At 42.8% G+C, this 20,586-nt stretch overlaps 1 protein-coding gene across 1 annotated transcript in view; it reads right to left on the minus strand.

Annotated features, from left to right (window-relative positions):
• The window catches only part of LOC310659940 (uncharacterized protein), a 59,375-nt gene that overhangs the window by 33,355 nt on the left and 5,434 nt on the right, over window positions 1-20,586 (minus strand). The window contains exons 2-9 of the mRNA XM_083404150.1: window positions 19,608-19,676; window positions 17,847-17,962; window positions 15,509-15,646; window positions 14,434-14,483; window positions 13,778-13,877; window positions 12,661-12,749; window positions 4,820-4,934; window positions 627-746 (exon numbers count right to left, since the gene is read on the minus strand). Coding sequence (XP_083260276.1) covers window positions 627-746; window positions 4,820-4,934; window positions 12,661-12,749; window positions 13,778-13,877; window positions 14,434-14,483; window positions 15,509-15,634 — 600 coding nt within the window. The 5' untranslated portion in view covers window positions 15,635-15,646; window positions 17,847-17,962; window positions 19,608-19,676. The remainder of the gene's footprint in view (window positions 1-626; window positions 747-4,819; window positions 4,935-12,660; window positions 12,750-13,777; window positions 13,878-14,433; window positions 14,484-15,508; window positions 15,647-17,846; window positions 17,963-19,607; window positions 19,677-20,586) is intronic.

Raw genomic sequence — 20,586 nt, forward strand, 5'->3', positions numbered from 1 at the left:
CATACTTAACATCCCATTGTACACAAGAGCACACAAAAATCTTATCAGGCAACACTGTAGCAATAATTCAGAAAACAAAAGACTGTCAATATACAGACATTGATTTGGTGCCAAGCCAGTATAGAAGTTTATCATCACACTTGCAGCCCCAGAGCTACGATGAGAAATGCTCTTGAACAAGATGCCTAACTTACCCTCCTCCTGTCATGTGGTTTCCAGCATATTCATGCTGACATCACAACAAGGTTCTGACTGGGATATCTAAAAGCAGATTATCTTTTTGTGTATTCTTTTGCACTTAGATATGTCTTGTACAGTAATAACGTAAAAAAGAGTTACACTAGCATAAGTCACTTTTTTTTTGTTCTAGTCAAAATGTTATTCTGTAAAGGCAAATAGCTCCGCCTTTAATTGAGCATCCCTTGATGGAAATCAATATCCCCTCAAGTATACTTTTAATCATATGGGATTTTAGTCATTAACCAGTCTGAAAGTAAGAGGGGCAAATGATTCATACGAATGCTAATTAATTTTAATATTTTAAGGAATAAAAGAAGACAGTCAAAGTAAAAGTCTGGGAAGAAATGAAGCATTCTTCCTTGTATTTCAATTCATTAAGTCCTTACCACATATCTCAGATTTAAATTTTCTATTTTGCCATAGCAGACGTCCAAAAGGGTAATTGGCTGTGTAACAAGGTTCCCTCCCATAGTCCAAGGCAATGCAAGTTTGGACAGATCAGAAATCTGAAAAAGAGGGACAGTAGGAAATAATTTTTAAAACAGTTACATCGATTAAGTTTGTATTTCATAGCTAAACCCTCCCAAAGTTTAGTTCATCTCAATTTAGCTGAGCAAGCCCTGATGCCTCTCCAGCTGACAGGAGCCAGAAGAATGGGGTGAGGCTTCCTAAAAAGGTGCAGGCAGGCAGGATGGAGTCTGAGACGGTGCACGCCTGGAACCTTCTCTTCTCAGGCTCCTTGTGCCTGCCTGCCTGCTTACCCCCTTTGCCACCTGCATGCAATTTGAGCTGGTGCAATGTATTCCAGCTCAAATTGTCTGAAACCGGTATCGCGACCCTGAATACCATACCGGTTTCGGACAATTTACCAATATATCGCCCAGCTCAAGTGGCAGCCAGAGAAGGTTGTGACCGAGGCCCGCTACAGATCGGCCGATGCATCAGGAGTATTGAATGCATAAAATAGGCCTGCACACAAGTCCTACCAAATGCTATACCCTTGGGTGTATGTCTGGGGTTATCAGAAGCAAGGCAGGAGCATCATGAGGGCATGGAATAGATCCAGGAATAGGTTTCATCTGGTCTGGCCCTTTATAGTTAGAAGTTCCTGAACAAGTCCAAAGCTGTTGGATTGCTTCTTAAATATAAAAATCACCAACTTCCACTGCCCAAGTGCTTATTCCTAGCGGGGTGGGGACTGTTGCTGCTGTGGGTAGGCATACGGAGCATTGGTTTCTCAAGCTGTGTTTACCTGGCCAATGTAAGTGGAACATATGCTTCTATTGTGTTTTATTTTGCTTCTGCCTGCGGAACTGGAATTAGTTGTTATGTGACTGCATGACAGTCATTATGCTAGCCAGTATGCATCAGGGCAAGTGAAACTCAAACCTTGAAGACAACCACATTGTCAAGTCAGAGCTGTAACCATGGCAACAGCCATGCTGCTTCAAAGGGAGAAAGAAAGACAAAATAATATATCTGATATACTATTATTGTAGAAAATAAAATAGGATTTAAAAGATGGTTGGATCAACTTCCTAAATTCATGGCAAAGTGAACTTTTTGTATCTAACAATTTTGATCACTTCATTATTATTTTTATTAAAAAGTTCCCCCACCCAAACACACCATTGTAGGTTTGAGTATTTCCAAACTTAATATTTCCAACTGACTCATATTCTCTGTAGATCCACTGAAATAAATAGACTAACATCATAAGTCCATTGGTATCAATGGGTTTACTCTAAGCGTGGCTAATGTTGGATATCAGCCCTATTATGTGATAGGAAATAGGGCATGCTGTGTTTTTGTAGTACTTTTTCTTTGTAGACTCATTTAATAAAGTGGTATTTACTTTAAAACTTATTAGGATAATTTGTAACCTGCTAATCATCTTTACTACTGTCATTTTCCCACTAGGTCCACTGATGTCCATGCTGACTTTTTTGTTCTTTGATTTTATGAAAAATAAGAACTTCAGTAATGAAAATGCCTGTACATTTCTGTGACTAAAAACAGCATGTAGAAAATGCTTATACCCGATTTAAAAGCTCAGGCGAAGTAGCAGTAAAAAACGCTGCTATAAAGGAGAAAAATACAATATGGAGGAACAGGTCTCAGAGAGGTTCAGCTGTGGGTGACAAGCAAGATAACCAGAGCTCATTGCAACAAAAATCAAGAGGATTTCTGTACCCCAGAAAAGAAAGGATATTGCCAAGCGCCAGTTATGAGGGTTGGGGAAAACTGCAGAAAGGCTGGGAGATGAAGGTGAAACCCAAAATGTACTTTCAGCCAGCCCAGGAGTTTGGGTTTATCCAACTGATTTTTTACTTTTATTCTTTAAACAGCACCCCACCCAGACACCTGCCCACAATACAGGAACAAACTGCCTGCTTAATTCTTCATAGGAACTAGTTTCAAACCCTCCTGCGAGCTAGTACCATAGCTCTTTGGAACCCAAATGAGGTTCCAGTTGCTGCCTTCAAGATTGCCCACCTCAGGTTGCAACTGTGGCTATGCCACTGGCACTGCACCTCTTTCCATGGACCACTTGGGTCAAGAGAGGAGAGGAAAGAAGTCTTCAGAAGCTCTCTGCTTGTTCAGACCTACCCAGCCACAGGCTTTCACTCCTAATACTGCATTCTGTGCACCAGTTCCCCGTCCCCCCCCCCCCCGTGTCCTGTGACATTCTGTTACATCTGTACCAGACATTCCTCTGAGCTCGGGTTTGAATAACTGTCTAATAACCAAGATAAAGATGCTCTCAGATTCTCAGCACATGGAACTACATATATGTACATCACAAGAACAATTATATACAAATTAGTCCATAATCTAGCCTCTTCTTTTATGTATAGCTACATTTTTTTAAAAAACCTAAATTTAACATTCAAAGCACAGTTATCCTAGCCTACACTTAATTAGTCTGGAGTTCTCTGTATCTCTCTATTATACATAAGCTAAAAATGTGTATCACCTTAATCATTTTCCATCCCACACTTCTGAAGAAAGACTGGCTTCTGTAAAATGATTTTATAGAATTTAATTTATTTCAGTTCTCACCCTTTCCTATAGGCTCACTAACATCTACAGTCTCCATTTTCTTTTTCTAATTGAGTTTTTGGGGTGCATTTGAGATATGAGAGATTCTAATACACCGAGAAGTGATATTACACCAAATTAACCTACACAAGAACCACCAGGCATTTCCTGCTGCTTCTTGAAGAATTCAATTACTTTGACACAGACTATGAAAAAGTGATTTCCAGTATAGGACAAGAGTAAACTGAGCTGGGTTTCCTGAAAGAAATCTAGATTTTCTTTTTTAAAAACAACAACAGTTGTTCCTGCTTGATTGACAGCAGAGAAATGAAAATTTGTCAGGCTAGAAACGCTAAAGTTTATGTGTTGTACTATGATAAACTATAAAACTTTTAACAGGAAAAAGCACAATGTAAGCAAGGAACTAAAATGGGCTCTCTCCAAAACCATTTCATAAGGCTAGCTAATTAAGATTTATATTAAAAATATTTCCTGTTTTTTTCCTTCTGTATTCTTAATATATTTTTCTTTCCTTTACCACATTTCTATCCCTTCCTTTAAGACAGGGGCTGGGAATTTTTGACTCTCCAAATCTTATTGGCTACAGCCCCAATCATCCCTGACCATAGGCCATGCTGGCTAGAGCTGATGGGAGTTGTGATCCAGCAATTCCTAGAGAGCCACAGGATCCACACCAAAGGTGTTTCTTGGAGCTGTGTATATGGGAGCTATCCAATTTCATCCTCAAAACAACCATAGTAGCCTAGGATGAGATAGTGATTGATCCCAGTCCACCCAACAAAAAATATTTATTTGCAAACTAATTTGCAGCCCTCTGGATCAAACCATAGTCTGGTAGTCTGGGCACAATGTCCAAACAGATGCCTATGGGAAGCCCACAAAGAGGACACTACAAAATGAATAGATTTCTTTTTGTATTTCCATGCTTGCAAGGACACTAGGCAAGATAATCCCCTATGTCTAGGTGTGCTGGATTATGGACTACATGCTCAGAAATGCAGTAAAGGGCGACTGAAATGATCAAGCAACTAGAGGAAAAAATTCAGCATTCAGCTGTTTTAGTTTGGCAAAAAAGGCAAGGTAAAGGAAACAGAATATTTATTTATAGACTGCTTAATGTAAAAGAATATAAAAACCTTTTAAGCAGCTTGAAATGGGAAAAGACAAATTTACGGAGGGTAAGGCTGTCAGTGGCTGCTAACCACATTGGCTATGTCCTCCCTCCACTGTTACGAGGCAGCCTGCCTTTGAATACCAGTTATTGGAGAGCATGAGCAGAAGAGTGTTTTTACAGCTCACTCTTTATTAATTATTATTATTATTAGTAGTAGTAGTAGTAGTACTATACCACCCTTCATCTGCTCCAGAGGGTCAGGCAACCCTCCAGAACAACAGGGAGCTTCAGGGAGGAAGAGAGGTAGGGGAGTTCCAGCTGGATGAGGGAAAGATAGGAAATCACACATTTAAAAAATCATTAACAATATACATATATAAACCTGATGTTGTCGTAACTCACCTGCTGGTTTCTTTGAAGTTTTAGTCTCATTGCTTCACATATCTCGATTACTTGAAGAAGTTCTGGACGTGGAATAGTTACTTCAGTTGCAGATCCTTCAGCACTGAGAAAAAAACTATGTAAAGTACAATGCATTATTATAGTCACATTTTTTACTTTTTAATACCGTAAAGAAAAACACAAATTGTTTTCATTATTTGCATGCTTTTTACTTGCTTATTTTGCAAGTGAAATAGGCACTAACAAAGTGAAATAGTGAAATAGGCACTAACAAAGTGAAATAGTGAAATAGGCACTAACAAAGAATTCAAAGAGCACATTTATATAGCCAGTGTTTTAAGTTAACTTGAATACCAATTATGAAAGCATGCTTTCAAAACATACCTCACTACTATTTAAAAAGGGACGCGGGTGGCGCTGTGGGTTAAAGCCTCAGCGGCTAGGGCTTGCCGATCGAAAGGTTGGCAGTTCGAATCCCCGCGGCGGGGTGCGCTCCCGTTGTTCGGTCCCAGCGCCTGCCAACATAGCAGTTCGAAAGCACTCCCGGGTGCAAGTAGATAAATAGGAACCGCTTACTAGTGGGAAGGTAAACGGTGTTTCCGTGTGCGGCTCTGGCTCACCAGAGCAGCTTCGTCACGCTGGCCACATGACCCGGAAGTGTCTTCAGACAGCGCTGGCCCCCGGCCTCTTTGAGTGAGATGGGCGCACAACCCTAGAGTCTGTCAAGACTGGCCCGTACGGGCAGGGGTACCTTTACCTTTACCTTTACTATTTAAAAAGTTATCTCCTTGAGCCTTTGCAATAGTTAAGAAATGTTTTTTCCTTTAGTGCCAGGCATATTTTACCACTATATGCTAGCATACCTATACTAATTGGAAATAAAAATACTCCGGTATCTTGAAGAATAGTTCCCTTGGCCAAGATGCAAAGAGATGTGGGCAGTACACTTCTACACACAACTAGGAGAGGTAGCAATTTACCACCACTAATGGACTACATTCCCCCCCACCTCATACACACACAAATACCAACACAAGAAATGCAATAATTTACTGCATAGTAAATTAATCTGGAAGATTCCCACCCCCTAAACCTCAAGTGCAGCTTTTAAGGGAGCAACAGGAGATTTTAAAAACTACAGCGCATCAAGAAAATACAGTTCTTGGCATCCCAATCCTCGCTTCCTGCATTTCAGAATGATGTTTTTGTTGCTGTTATTATTAATGTTTCTTTTTTTGTAACTGCAGCAAAACAAGTTTTGGAAACATGAAATACACTAAGAAAATTATTCACCAGTTACGTCTCATTTATTTTTAAACACAACACCCTGCAACACACCTGTCAGGGAACTGCCATCGGAAGGACAGGAGGTGCAAGGGCTCTCTGAGGCTGAGAGAGACGCAGCAGCGGAAGAGGGAACCAGTAGGGGGAGAGCAGGAACTTCAAGGGAAGATGAGTTGGAGGAATGGCTCAGAGACGCTTCCAGCGAAAACAGCGGGGAGGTCTCAGGACCTCCCATAGGGACACCTATTCCCCGCCGGAAACTGTCACGCCGAGAGTCCAGAAGACGTGTTTCCGTTAAGGAGCTTTTATGTTGGAAACGATTCCGAAAGCAACCACTTTCGGATTCTGCTAGCGATTGACGCAGCCATGCTGGAGGGGCTCCGTCACAGGCAGAGGTTTGAGAACTTGATCAAACTCTGAGGGACTTGCAGTTTACGCACAAGCAGCTCTTCATCCCATCACAGCAATCCGAAAGTCACCGAAAGCTAGCTTGTGACAGGGAGAGGCATCATGAGCGAACCAGCCGGAACCGGAGGAGCAGGAGCAGCTGGAGGAGGTCCAAGCCTGGAGGAAAGGTACAGAGCGTTGGAGATCCAGCTTGCCTTGCAAACGGCGAGGCTGGAGGAGAGGAGGGCTCAGGATGCAGGAAAGGGGAAGGAGAAAACCACCCCGCTCACCAGAAAGATGCCAGGATTGGTGCAGAAATTCGGGGGGGACCCCAGAAACTATCATGCCTTTAGAACAGAGATGCAATACGCTCTCAACCTGCAGTTTGATGACTTCCCCGACGAGGAATCGCGAGTGGCTTTTGTGATTAGCCATCTCGAATCAGGGGCGAAGGACTGGGTTAGACCCCTGATGGCAGCGCATAATGAGATCCTAAAGGACACGATGAAGTTTTTTCGTGCCATGGACCTAATGTTTTCCAGCGACATTGAGCAGGGGGTGGTGCGAAGGCAGTTAATGGCTTGCAAACAGGGAAGCCGGTCTGTCCGTGAGTACTGGACTGAGTTTACTATGTTGATTCATAGATTGGGGTGGGACCTATCAGCGGAGCCCATTCAGATGCTTTTCGAAGAGGGTCTCTCTTCGTCCCTTAAAGATGAACTTTCCCGGGGCCCCAGGGCGGAGTCTATGGACCAGCTGACTAAATCCGCGCTGGCCATAGGAGCGCGCCAGGAAGCGAGGGCTTTGGAAAGGCGGGAAGGAAAAGGAGAACGTTGGAGGGAGCTCCGCATTCCAGACATTCCAGAGCCGCCTTTCCCGCCGGCAGAGCCGATGGAAGTTGGAACAGCGCGGGCGCGCGCAGTTTCAAACCTCAGTGAAGGGCGGAAGAAGGAGGGAAAGAGCGCCAAGAAATGTTATCTCTGCCAACAGCCAGGACACTTTGCCAGAGTCTGTCCACAGAGAAAGGAATGGCAAGGGATGGCAGGAGCTGTTGGGGGAGAAGAGGAGGAAAGCAAGGAGCAAGTAAAAGCCAATGCCTGGCTGCCACCGTCGGGGCACAGCAGCCAGGCCACAAAGCAGTGAAAGTGCCCACACCAGAACCTCCCAGACCTGCTTTAGTGATAGAGGTGTTGCTAGAGCTGCCAAACGGACACCCACTACAGATCAAGGCGCTTTTGGATTCAGGCAGCTCCTGTAATTTCATGAGTAAGGAGTTTGCAGCTGAGCACCAGATACAGACCATCCCCTTAAGTAACCCCCTGCAGGTGACCACGATTGACGGCAGAGAGCTGTTGGGAGGAGAAGTGAACCAACAGACAGTCCCCATGATAATGAGGGTGGCAAGGCACACCGAACGGATAGCGTTTAATGTGGCCACCTTGGGAGGAGCTCCCATCATTTTGGGGATGAGCTGGCTGGCGCTACACGATCCGCTAGTGGGCTGGCATCAGAGGGTGGTCTCCTTTGGATCAGCGCATTGCCTGGAACACTGCAAGCAGGGGAAGGTCCCGGGAGGAGCCAGAGTCACCCTAGCCGGGATGGAAGTAATGGATAAAGGGAAGGTGCCCCCGCAATACACAGATCTGAGCAACGTATTCAGCGAAAGGGAAGCAGACAAACTGCCGCCGCATAGACCCTTTGACTGTCAAATCAACCTACTCCCTGGGGCCCAACTCCCAGTGGGCAAGCTGTACGCCATGTCAGACAGGGAGATGCAGGAGTTGAGGGAGTTCATTGACAAAAACCTGAAGCGAGGTTTCATCAGAGAGTCCCGAGCGGTGGGGGGCAGCCCAGTGTTCTTTGTGGACAAAAAAAGCACAGATAAGCCGAGACTTGTAGTTGACTTCAGGGCCCTAAATGCCGTGTCGGACCCCCTGGCTTTTCCTATGCCCCGAATTGATGACATTCTGACCAGGGTGAGGAAGGGGAAGATTTTTACAAAACTGGACCTGAGGGGGGCGTACAATCTGATACGCATAAGGAAGGGGGATGAATGGAAGACCACCATGTTCACCCCTTTGGGAGCATTTGAATACCTCGTAATGCCCTTCGGTCTCCAAGCAGGCTCAGCATGTTTTCAAAGTTTTATGAACCACGTCTTGGGACCTTTGCTCTACAAGAATTGTGTGGCCTGTTTAGATGACGTGTTGGTGTATTCGGAAGATGAAGAGCAGCATGTGAGGGACGTGCGAGAAGTGTTGGGCCGGCTACAAGCCAATCAGCTGTGGGTGAAACTGGAGAAGTGCCAGTTTCATACCAAGGAGGTGGAATTCCTGGGGTACCGCTTGTCAAAGGATTGGCCATGGATCCCGGCAAGGTCCAAGCGGTACTGGAATGGAAGACACCGAAGACCAAGAAGGATGTGCAAAGATTCCTGGGGTTTGGGAACTTTTATCGGAAGTTCATCAAGAACTTTGCACACTTGACGGCGCCCATCACCGACTGCCTCAGTAGCAAGAAGAAATTTGTTTGGACGGCGGAGGCGGAGCGAGCATTTGAAGAATTGAAAAGGGCTTTCGCCTCGGAAGAACAACTTCTGCATGTGGACTTACGGAAACCCATGAGAGTGGAGACAGACGCGTCTGACCGGGCGGTAGGGGCTGTACTTCTTCAACCAGGAAGGAATACGTCAGAGTGGAGACCGTGCGCCTTCTTCTCGAGGAAGCTGAATAAGTCCGAGCGGAACTACACGGTGTATGACAGGGAGCTACTCGCCATTCACGAAGCGTTCCGGAGGTGGAGACATTTGTTAATTGGGGCACAACACAAGGTGCAAGTGTGCACCGACCACAAGAATTTGGAGTATTGGAGAACGGCTCGAGTACTGAACCAACGACAAGTGAGATGGGCACAGGAATTCTCCAAATTCCACTTTGAAATTTGTTATGTGCCAGGCCCAGAAAACGTCAGGGCGGACGCTCTCTCACGCAAACCAGAGTATTTAGAGGGGGAGGGGGCAATCGAAGAAAGACATATCATCCCTGAGGACCGGTGGGTGTGTGGGGCGGCGCTGGTGGGGCGACGAGAACTGGTAGAGGAAACGGAAAATGATGAGTATGCCCAGGATAAGCTCAGAGGTCTCAGGGGAGAGGGGGAGAGTCCCGAAGGTTTTGAGGAAAGAAATGGGGCACTGTATTACAAAGGGGCCCTGTATATACCAGGAGGGGAATTGAGGGGAAGAGTACTCAAGCAGTTGCACGATAGTCCCACAGCGGGACATTTTGGACAACACAAGACCATGTGGATGGTTACCAGGGAATTTTGGTGGCCCAAGGTGAGGGAAGATGTAAAGGAGTATGTAAGACGGTGTGACCAATGTCAGAGAGCCAAGGGGGAAAGAAGGGCGCCGGCAGGGTTATTAGAACCATTACCCACACCAGAACGGCCTTGGGAAGCGGTATCAATAGATTTTATGACGGATCTGCCAAAATCCAAGGGGAAAACAGCCATCATGGTAGTAGTAGACCTGTTAACCAAGATGTGCCACTTTGTAGCATGCTCACATGCAGTCACAGCGGAAGAGACAGCTAAGTTGTTTGTTGAACACATTTTTAGGCTGCACGGCGCCCCCTTGAGGGTGATCTCAGACCGCGGAAAACAATTTACTTCCAGGTTCTGGAGGAAGCTCATGAGCTTACTGCACGTGGAAGTCAATTTTTCGACTGCCCGGCACCCTGAAACCAACGGGCAGGCGGAAAGAGCAAATGGCATCCTCCAACAATATCTGAGGTGTTATGTCAATGACAGAGAGAACGATTGGGTCGAAAAGTTGGCGCTGGCAGAATTTGCCTACAACAATGCGGAGAATGTGTCCACAGGGATGAGCCCCTTTTTGGCTAATTACGGGTGTCACCCCAGGGCTTTTCCAGGGGAGGGAGGCGAGAGATGGAGCGTCCCAGCGGCCGAACATTTTGTAGAGGAGATGGAAGCGATCCATCGTCAGCTCCAGCTCAACTTAGAAAGAGCCAAGGCTCAATATAAGAAGCAGGCAGACAAGAACAGAAGGGAAGGTGAAACCATAAGGGTGGGGGATCAGGTGTGGTTGTCAACCCAAGGGTTGCCGTTCAAAGGGGGTTGTAAAAAATTAAGACCCGAGAGATTGGGACCCTTTGAGGTCATTCAGCAGGTCAACCCAGTGGCTTTCAAACTCCGGTTACCCAGCCACATGAAATTGCACCCAGTGTTCCACAGGTCGTTACTGTCACCGTACAGGGGGGGACGTGAAGGGGAGCACACCAGGGGACCACCCTTGGAAGAAAGGGAAAGAAGCAACCATGTAGCGGAAATTCTCGATTCCAGGTGGAAGGGAAATCAGGTGGAGTATTTGGTGGCGTGGGAAGGGGAACCGGAGTCAGAAAACACCTGGGTGACTGCAGGGGAGGTTAATGACGAGGTTTTAACAGAAACGTTCCACCAAAGATTCCCGAGGAAACCACAGCCGGTAGCAAGGTTTAGGAGGGAGTATTTCGGCACCACCGACGAGGAAGAGGAACTGGAAGGATTCGCGGAGTCGGAGTTGGAAGAGGGAATGGACTCCGATGACGAGGAGTATCGAGAGACCAGGAACAGCAACCAGTGGAGGAAGGTGTTCGAAACCTCGGACGATGAGGAAGGTTCTTTCAGGAGTTTTACCTCCTCACAACCCGTAGGGAAGGAGACGGGAGGGGGTGAAGGGGGCCCTGGAGGGGAGGTGGATGTCAGGGAACTGCCATCGGAAGGACAGGAGGTGCAAGGGCTCTCTGAGGCTGAGAGAGACGCAGCAGCGGAAGAGGGAACCAGTAGGGGGAGAGCAGGAACTTCAAGGGAAGATGAGTTGGAGGAATGGCTCAGAGACGCTTCCAGCGAAAACAGCGGGGAGGTCTCAGGACCTCCCATAGGGACACCTATTCCCCGCCGGAAACTGTCACGCCGAGAGTCCAGAAGACGTGTTTCCGTTAAGGAGCTTTTATGTTGGAAACGATTCCGAAAGCAACCACTTTCGGATTCTGCTAGCGATTGACGCAGCCATGCTGGAGGGGCTCCGTCACAGGCAGAGGTTTGAGAACTTGATCAAACTCTGAGGGACTTGCAGTTTACGCACAAGCAGCTCTTCATCCCATCACAACACCTGAAACTCATTTTCTTATTTTCTCTCTCCTCTCCAATTAATTTTTTAATGCAGCGTAATGAAACAGCTCTAAAAAGCTAGGGATCTTGGTAACTTAAGGACCACCTTTGCCAATATGAACCTGCCTGCTCGTGACCATCAAAGCCCTTCTCTGCACCCCCCCCTTTCCCTTAAAACATAGGTGAATGAGGGCACAAGACAGAGCCTTCTCAGCAAGTGGGCTCAGGATCTGGAATTTCCTGCAGCCAAAGGTTTACTCTCAGACTATATTCAAAAATATAAAAAATAGAGTAGAAGCTTCAAATAATTCCCATTGTGTGCATTGTTCTCCTTTCACTCATACCTTTGTCAGATAATGCTCACAGAAATCAAATACGCGAGATGTGCTTAAATGGCAAGCCTCTCAGCCGTCCAAAGAACAAGCAAAACTGAATAAATTGTCCCATTTATTACAAAAGGTTTTTACTACATATCATTTTAGGATTTGCAGTAATGAAACTTGACAACCCACATTTAAGTTCGTATTCATAGATCATTGTTTTCTCCATTCATCACCACCCCCTACTCCTTATTTTGCATGCTGACCATTTAGTAGACCAGACCTCCCAGTCCCACTTTTCCCTCAGTAAGCCCCATTCATTCCCAGACTTTTAGCAAAGGGGGGAAATATTAAGAAAGGAAAAAGGGAAACTGGGGCAGGAGGGTAGGATAAGCACTCAATTGTCATCAAAACACTGAAGGAATGGTGACCACGTACCTCAATTCTGTGGGTCACTTTTGACACAAGTTTAAGGATCTGTGCAGTAAGAGATATAATTTCTCTGAGTATTTTTGGTAGCTTTCAAGAATGATATGTAAGTTTACTTTTTTATATAAATAAAAAAACAGGACCCCATAATCCTCTAATCCTCAACACAACACAGATGCTGGTCACCATTTTATTCAGGTTATCTCCTTGTGGATCAATTTCATTCACAATATCAAATGTCTCTCTACTGCTTACCTAAGCTTGTCAGTAAGTGCTTCTAAAGAATTGTTTGACTGCAACATAAGAGCAGCTCGAGAACTTAATCCTTCTGTAAGCAGCAGCACCTGTGGAAGAAGTCATATACAAAATTATTCCTAAAATCACCTCAGTTTCTCTTTCTTCTTTGTTAAAATCTTACTTTAAAAAAAAATGAAGTTACACACTATGGTGACATTTGGCAAAAGAAAAATGATATTTAAATGGAAGGTGTGTGTTGACCGTACAATGGGAGAGTGGAGGAATATCTGCAACTGTGTGCCTGTGCTATCTCTGTTTTTGCCCTTGGTGATTTATGTGTCTTTCACTTTGTTTCTTTGGGTTCGACTTTTTGTGTTCAATGCTTCATATAACCTTCTGGTCTACTCCGCCCAATTCTACATACTGAACCTTCTATGTAGGCACCCAGGTATCTATTTCGGGCTGAAATCTCCATAATGTCTGGGTCTGGCTTCAGTAGAAACAAATCAAGTGAACTAATGAAATGTTCCATGCAAAACGATAATCGCCCAGATTACAGCACAGCCCTAGCAGAGGGAAACCATGTGGACAAGGACCCAAAGATGGGTGTCCTCAAATACGGGGGATTTTCCCCTACAACTGTCAATATTGGAACAGAATTGTTATGCAGGCACATACATATCTGCCTTCTTTAATCAATTCCTATGCAACTCCACTTGGACTTCCTTAATGGTGGGTCCTGTTTACATACCCTCCTTTTAATCTCATGCCTGCACTATATGCAAACCTTTTAAGTTCGTGCATTTGACCCAAATGCCCCTTTAAAATGCGCACTCCCCTCAATTAGAGCTTTACACTTACTTTCTAACATACATTTTAACAAGGTGTATTTTACAAAAAGTTAAGAAACTCTCAACTACTCCCTCTCTCATCCCACTACCAACCAAACCCTCAATCAAATTATCAATGTATGTTGGTAGGTTAGGGGAAAGTACGTGAAGTGAAACACACACACAGCTCCAGGAAATCTGAACACCTATTTTTGAAAGGGGGGGGGGAGCCCTTTTCACAGTCTCATATATATATGCTGATAACTTTCAAAAAGTACTGAGGTGAATTTTGTATACCACTTTACCTGCCTTTCTAGCTGTAGTACTTGAGCCTTCAGAAAATTAACACGTCTTTCCTCAAAGCATTCGTTCTTCCCTTCCTTTATGAGCTGCTCATATTGGCTTCTAAGAAATAAAATGTATTTCCTTATAAAGAACATCAAACAAACGCATAATTCTACATTGATATTTAATAAGTACAATTTATTGGAACAACTGGAAATGATGTTAAACGCAGAAAAGAGATTTCTTTTTGTCTCCTGCTTTTAGCCAATTATTCCAAAACCCTGTTATTTTTCTGAAAATTGCCTTCTATCTGTTTTATTGTACTACAAATAAGTTATTGCCTTGAAAAGCCTTAAATGTTTCTGACGTATCTGCTCATTTCTCACCACCTCCATGCGGGAAGCAACTCTGAATACACAAATACTAACTACTTTTGTCCTCAAATACATGCTGGCAAAGAAATGAGCAGCTATATAAATCATAGATCAGGGAGATTCAAACCGATTTCTAACATTATGGGCTCACACAAGAACGGAATAACTAATTTTCCTTCTATAAATTTCTCAGTATTCTCTGCTATAATTTTGTCATCCTTAGCTTTCAATACATGACCTCACAGATAAAACAAAAGCTGTTTTCATAAATCCAGGGCTTTGTTATCAATTTCTTTCAGTACCTTAAATCTTCTAATTCATACTTTAATCTTAGATTTTCCTCTTGCAGTTTCTAAGAAGAAATAAAAAACACTATGGTTAAATATACTATTAGGACTTGTAAATAGTATTTTTAAGTTACACAAACAGTAGTTTATATTCATTTATATATAAACATTTGTCACGTATAAACAGAAACGTTTTACACTCAAAAAAATTATTTCAACTAGTATTGTAAACTAAGATTTCAAAGCTATATGAATGTAATCATGACTGCATCACATATAACTATTATCACAAGCATGTGTTAACAGTTTATAAAGACCCTTATTTCATCCCAAAGGGAAAGATTTATATAAAAGAAGTTTAAACTTAATCATCAAAGTTCAACGTCATGTATTCCAGCTTCCCCCATGCAACAAAAATTGCTGTCTCCTCCCTGCACCCATACAAATCTGTTCCAGAGGAAGAACGCAGGAAGAAGGGAATTCCTATTGCAGTACAGAAATCCATTCTGCTTGTACACTACTGATACCATTGGATTTCACCCAATAGAAGGAAATAAAAGATGAAGGGTGAGCCACAAACTGGAGAAATATGGCACATATGGTGAAATAAAAAATAACACCATAAAGCACCATCTAAAAAGATTTGCTGAAGACCTCAGTGTTACTTTAATGTCAATGATAACTCAAAATAAAGCAGATACAAATCTGCGTTCTCAGAGAACAATTCATGTATTAAGTTCTTGCAGGGAGAAGACTTGGAAAAGAAGTATAATTAACTGTTGCCCTAATCCTAATAATTTATAACATCTACACTTGGATCTCCTTCCATGCACACCAGATATCTCTGCAATCCCATAATATTATGGGTGACATCTAATCCTCAAAGCAGACCTGTTGAAATAAATAGATTTAAGTAACCATTCATTTCAATGGGTCTAATCTGAGTAATCCTCAGTAGGATCTCAACCTATGTTTTAAGAACCCAGCTGAAACGCAACTCATTTGAAAATACTACTTTGCTAAAATATCAAGCCCTGATGCTTTTTTATGCAAACAACTGTATACAAATACAAACTTTTTTCTTTTTTACCTTTTGCTCACTCCTGTTCATAAAAGGAGTGTGAAGTTCATTGTTCTGTTTGTCCCCTCTCAACAGTGAATTATCTTGACATGCTGAACCCTGAGACGTGAGGCTGCCTGCAGGGAGCTTGGCCATGGGCCTTCCAACCTTTAAAATAAACACAGCCACATTTTAATGGTTTTTTTTAAAAAAAAACAACAACAACAACTGGACTTCACAAACACAGACATCAAGAAAAGTAGGCAACATTAGCCAATCTGTGTAGGGAGCACTTTCAAGCAATTGTACTCCTGAAATTAATAAGGGTTTTCTTTAAAATGACTTGTGTCTCCATTTCTTTTTTGCTACATTTCTTGAAAAATTTGTACAGTAAACCTTAATATGCACACATCGTATCAGTTTTAAAATGCAGGCTAGTTATTCTGCTAGTATGTAATAATCTTCTGCTTAGATCAGTGAAAGAATCCTGATAAACGTTTATCTGAAACAATGACTGAGCCATACTTAGCTCTGTGCTGCAGCTATGAAGGATTACCAACTACAGTGAGCAGGGCTGGATTAACCATTGTGCTAAATAATTTTACTAATGAGCCCCACCAGCATAAATGTATTACGGTTTCTTCAATATGAAGAATATTATGCTCATCCCATCCTTGCACTGAGTTCTTTTGTTAACATCATTCTACAATTTACTAAGCAGACATGCCGTAGCCACATCCACGGTGATAGGAAAACTGAGAATAATGAGAATAATCTCTTCTAACAAGATCACAAAAAAGGAGTGAGAAAGCCTATGGATGTGCATTCATCTATTACAGATTAACAAAGTATCATTTAATTCTCCTTTTATGTCCCTAAAGTAGTGGTTTTGAAATTGGATTCCTCAAAAACATAGAAGGCTCCTCAATCAGAAGATGGATAATTGCTTTTTTTATTTTAAGGTATTCCTAGGATGCTTTTCTGGAGGATGCCCTTCCAAAATGGTTTAAAATTGTAATAAACAGCATGAAGGAAAAAGTGACACAGCAAAAGAAAAAAAGAAAGCACCCAATTACCACAGAAGATCAGAAAAGCCAATAAAACATAATTAGAAAATAGCCACAATCAATTATTATTACCTACAAACAGAAAAAGATTACAAACAATTAACCATGATTCATTGAAGGCCTGTTGGAAAATACAGTACAGGTCTTTAAGCTTTCCAGAATCCCTGAAAAATGAAAGCTAGTTGCAGGTCTGATACAAGGAAGTTCTTGGGGGCCACCATGGGGCCACCTCGGAAAAGGCCCTCTTCCTTGTGGCCACCAGCCTCACTGGCCTAGGGGATGGACCACCAGGAGGGGGTCCCAATGCAGATCTCAGCATGCAAACAGGATGGTAAACATGCAGGAAGTCCAACAAACAGCTTGAACCCAATGTTTAAGGCCTTAAATGTTACTCTAAACTGGCTGTGCAAATGAACCAGAAACCATTGGAGCGGATACAACAGGGCTGTGGCAGATGTACTCTGGACCAGCTGAAGTTTCCAAACTAGCTTTAAAGGTAGCCCCACATACAGTGCATTACAGTAGTCTAATCTGGATGTGACTAGAGCACGGAGCACTGGGGCTATGGCACATCTCTCTGGACCTGCTGTAGAGAATTACTCTAAAGTCATTTACCTATTATCTACATGGCTAGGTTCAAGATGCTGGTCTTGGTGTATAAAGGCCTGGACAGCTTGGGACCAGGACACCTCAAAGACTGTCTCATCCCTATATATCACTGTACTCTGCAGGTAAATGGCCTCATGTTCCACATAATATAGGAATCAGGCCTTTAGCATCTATCTGTTGGAGTCTCCTCCCCTTAAATACTAGACAAGTGTTATTGGTTATCTTTTTGGTGCCTACTAAAGCCCTTTTTCTTCCAACACAACTTTTAAGTTGAAAGCTTTCTCAGTCCACATCTGTATTGGTACTGTTTTTAAGAAGCTTTTGTTGTTTTATTATTGCTTGTTGTTTGCCACCCTGAGCTCCTTGTTGGATATAATTTATTTTTTTTATTTATTTATTTATTTATGTGTTTGTTTGCTTGTTTATTAGATTTCTATACCGCCCTTCACCATAAGATCTCAAGACGGTTCACAGAATACAGGATAAAAACAAGTTAATTCAACAAATAAACCAACGTTATTTGCAATATTCATATCCCACCTTTCTGAATGATGATTGGTCTTCAAGACGAAGAACAATAAATGAAAACTGATACATAACAATACGATAATAAATTTCTATTAAAAAGCAGTAGCAATTTATAAAGGCTCATGGGGAAAGCAGGGAAGAGCTCAGAATAAAGCATCTGAGACCTTAAGCTGCTTGTATGACTGTTCCAGCTGCTGGTCTTCAAAGTTGGTACCAGCTGTTTCAGTCTCTGAGAGAACAGTGCATCTCCTTAAACAGAGTCTGAAGCTCCTGGCTCTTCCTAGTTACAGGGAGGTTAAAGAGAGGGATGAAAGTGTTTACTTCTCAGAGCAAAATAATCAGGAAAGACTCAAATCTTCACTAGCAAGTTAACCAGCTTAAGGAGACTTAATTTGAATTTTGAGAACTGGAGTCTGAGGAGCAGTTATTATCCTTGTAAAGAAAGGACAAAGCATTCAGTATTGTTCAGATGCTGACACGCTTTAGCAAGTAGCACAAACCAATCTGACATTTGCACAGTGATCTAAGACATGGAGAATTTAAAGGAGATCAGGAAAACAGAAGATTACAAACTTGAATACAGAAAATAATTCAGATTGCTTAGTGACAAGCCCTGCAAGAATCTTGACCAACTGTTGCATTTTATTTTATTTTGCTCGTTATGAGAATGCCTCCATTTTAGAAGGGCGCATATTCATTTCCATAAGCTATGTAGGTAGTTTTTCACTGAGGTCTGCATCTATTGTACACTTATGGTAGTGAACACAAATGCCATTGATCCCAGTAGGAAGGCTTGCAGGCATGACACATTCAGTGTCAAACGAAGGTCTCTAATTAGTGAATAGTTCCGGTCTGACAGAAAAGGCCTTAACCTTCCACAGGGAATAATGAGCTAGGCAATGTCTGAAGCACCCAAATAAGCTTCTGTGAACAAGAATGGCACTGAGAACTGCTTTAAATGTGCTAAAATGACAGACATCAGTGACCGAACAGTGAACCGTACACTTGGCAATGAACAGGAAAATGCCTGCTATAGGAAAGGGTGCTGCTCTTTGTTTTTTCTCTTGGGCATCTCAACTCGGGACTAAATCTGATAGACCACATTACTTGGTAGACTTATTTAAAACAAAACTAGGAGATTTGTAGAATACAGATAATTGTCTGAAACCTTTGTCCTTTTAACAGTATTTATAATATGAAAGCATGTGGCAACTTCCCTGAACATCATAACAAACTCTGTTTTTAAAGAACATTTATAAAAAGCTCATTAGCAAAGACAAGACTTTAATAGAAGGGTAGCACCAGAAACAGTTTGAATGGCAAGTTATTAACATTGTGACTAAACAAGAGGTAGAAGCTTGAACATGATTCTAACTGTCCAATATGTCGTTAGTCAAATAGTGTACATCAAAACATTTAAGAATCTCCACACATATTATTAAGAGCTGAACAACGTGTGGAAGGAAGAAAAACAATTAATAAGGAATAAAGCATTCTACCTGCCACAATGCTTTGTGTCGTACAAGTACAATTCAAAGAAAGATACCCTTTGGTGGCACAGAGGGTTAGCACGTCCAGATGTTAATCAGAAGGTTGGTAATTCAAGCCCACCCAGGGACAGCTGTGGGCAGGATTCCTGCATTGCAGGGGTTGGACTAGATGACTCTCAGGGTCCCTTCCAACTGTATAACTCTACGAGGTACCATACGCCAACACTATCCAAACCTGCTAAGTATGGCCCAACATTCAGGGTGTGTTCTAATTGGCTTCAGATTGTGGTTTGGCCAGAGTGAAACAAATGATGCTCTCAATTTCAAATGCAAAGGTAAGCCAAGGATGATGGTCTGATGCTCCCACTCACTAGCAGAGAGAAGTGAAGGGAGAGCAACCTGCGCATTCATGGTAAGCTAGCAACCTTCACTTACCATGACATGTGACTGCAGCCAAAACCAGTTCACTTTGGATGTCAAAGAGAGGCAGCCTCAGAACGAGGCCTACCACTGCCGGCATAAAGAAAAGGAGAACATGTTGTCTCTGCGGTCAGCGCAGCAACAGAAAATTGCAGCGGCAACATAATTAATCAGCGGTTTCCCACTCCTGCTGTCCAGCTGTGAAATATGATTATACCTATCTCAGGTTTTTTTTGTTATCCTTAACTGGAGCTGCCTGTAGCTAAGGCGGGTTGTATTCCAAAACATCTAGAGGGCACCATCTTGGCAAAGGCTGTTCTGGACATTACATAAGTAACTGTGGTTCCTAATTGCAGCAATCATTTTATTATAGGACCTTAAAACACAGAGGGTCAAATACACACATTTCTTGCTTTCTTTAAACCATAAGGAAAAGTTAGAAGAATACAGAAATTTGTGTATAATATACTGTATCACATGAAGGATAATCTGCATGATTTCTCACACATAGGCTTAATCTGTGCTGTTTCTTGCCCTGTCATGTTCACATCCAGGAGGTGAAGCCAGTGGCACACCCAGCAATAGGACAATCAGCATGGCCCCAATCCCAGGTAACTGAGTGAAGGGGGCTTAGAGGGCACCATCTTTATGATGGTGTCTGAACACGGATAAGCTAACTATTTTTTGAAGCAGCACACTTTCAGACCTGGGGTCATTAATAAATCCTAGCTTCTCATTCCAGGTTTTGCTTTGTTTTTTGAAAGCAGCATAGCATTACAGCATTTCGTATCTTTCTGTCATTAACACTGCATTTAATATATTTTCTCTATTTTCGGCATACAGAAGTCAGACAGCATTTCTTAGGTTATGCTTTTCGCATCCTTCAGTAGAATCTTAAAGAGTGAAGTGCTGCCCTCTAGAGAAATATTTTGCAAGGGAAAATTGTGTAACCTTCTCAGCTCCTTTGTTTTTACTGTAACAGGGAATTCCAAAA

The sequence above is a fragment of the Podarcis tiliguerta genome (assembly GCF_965153285.1).
Source record: "Podarcis tiliguerta genome assembly, chromosome: 11".
Classification (NCBI taxonomy): Eukaryota; Metazoa; Chordata; class Lepidosauria; order Squamata; family Lacertidae; genus Podarcis; species Podarcis tiliguerta.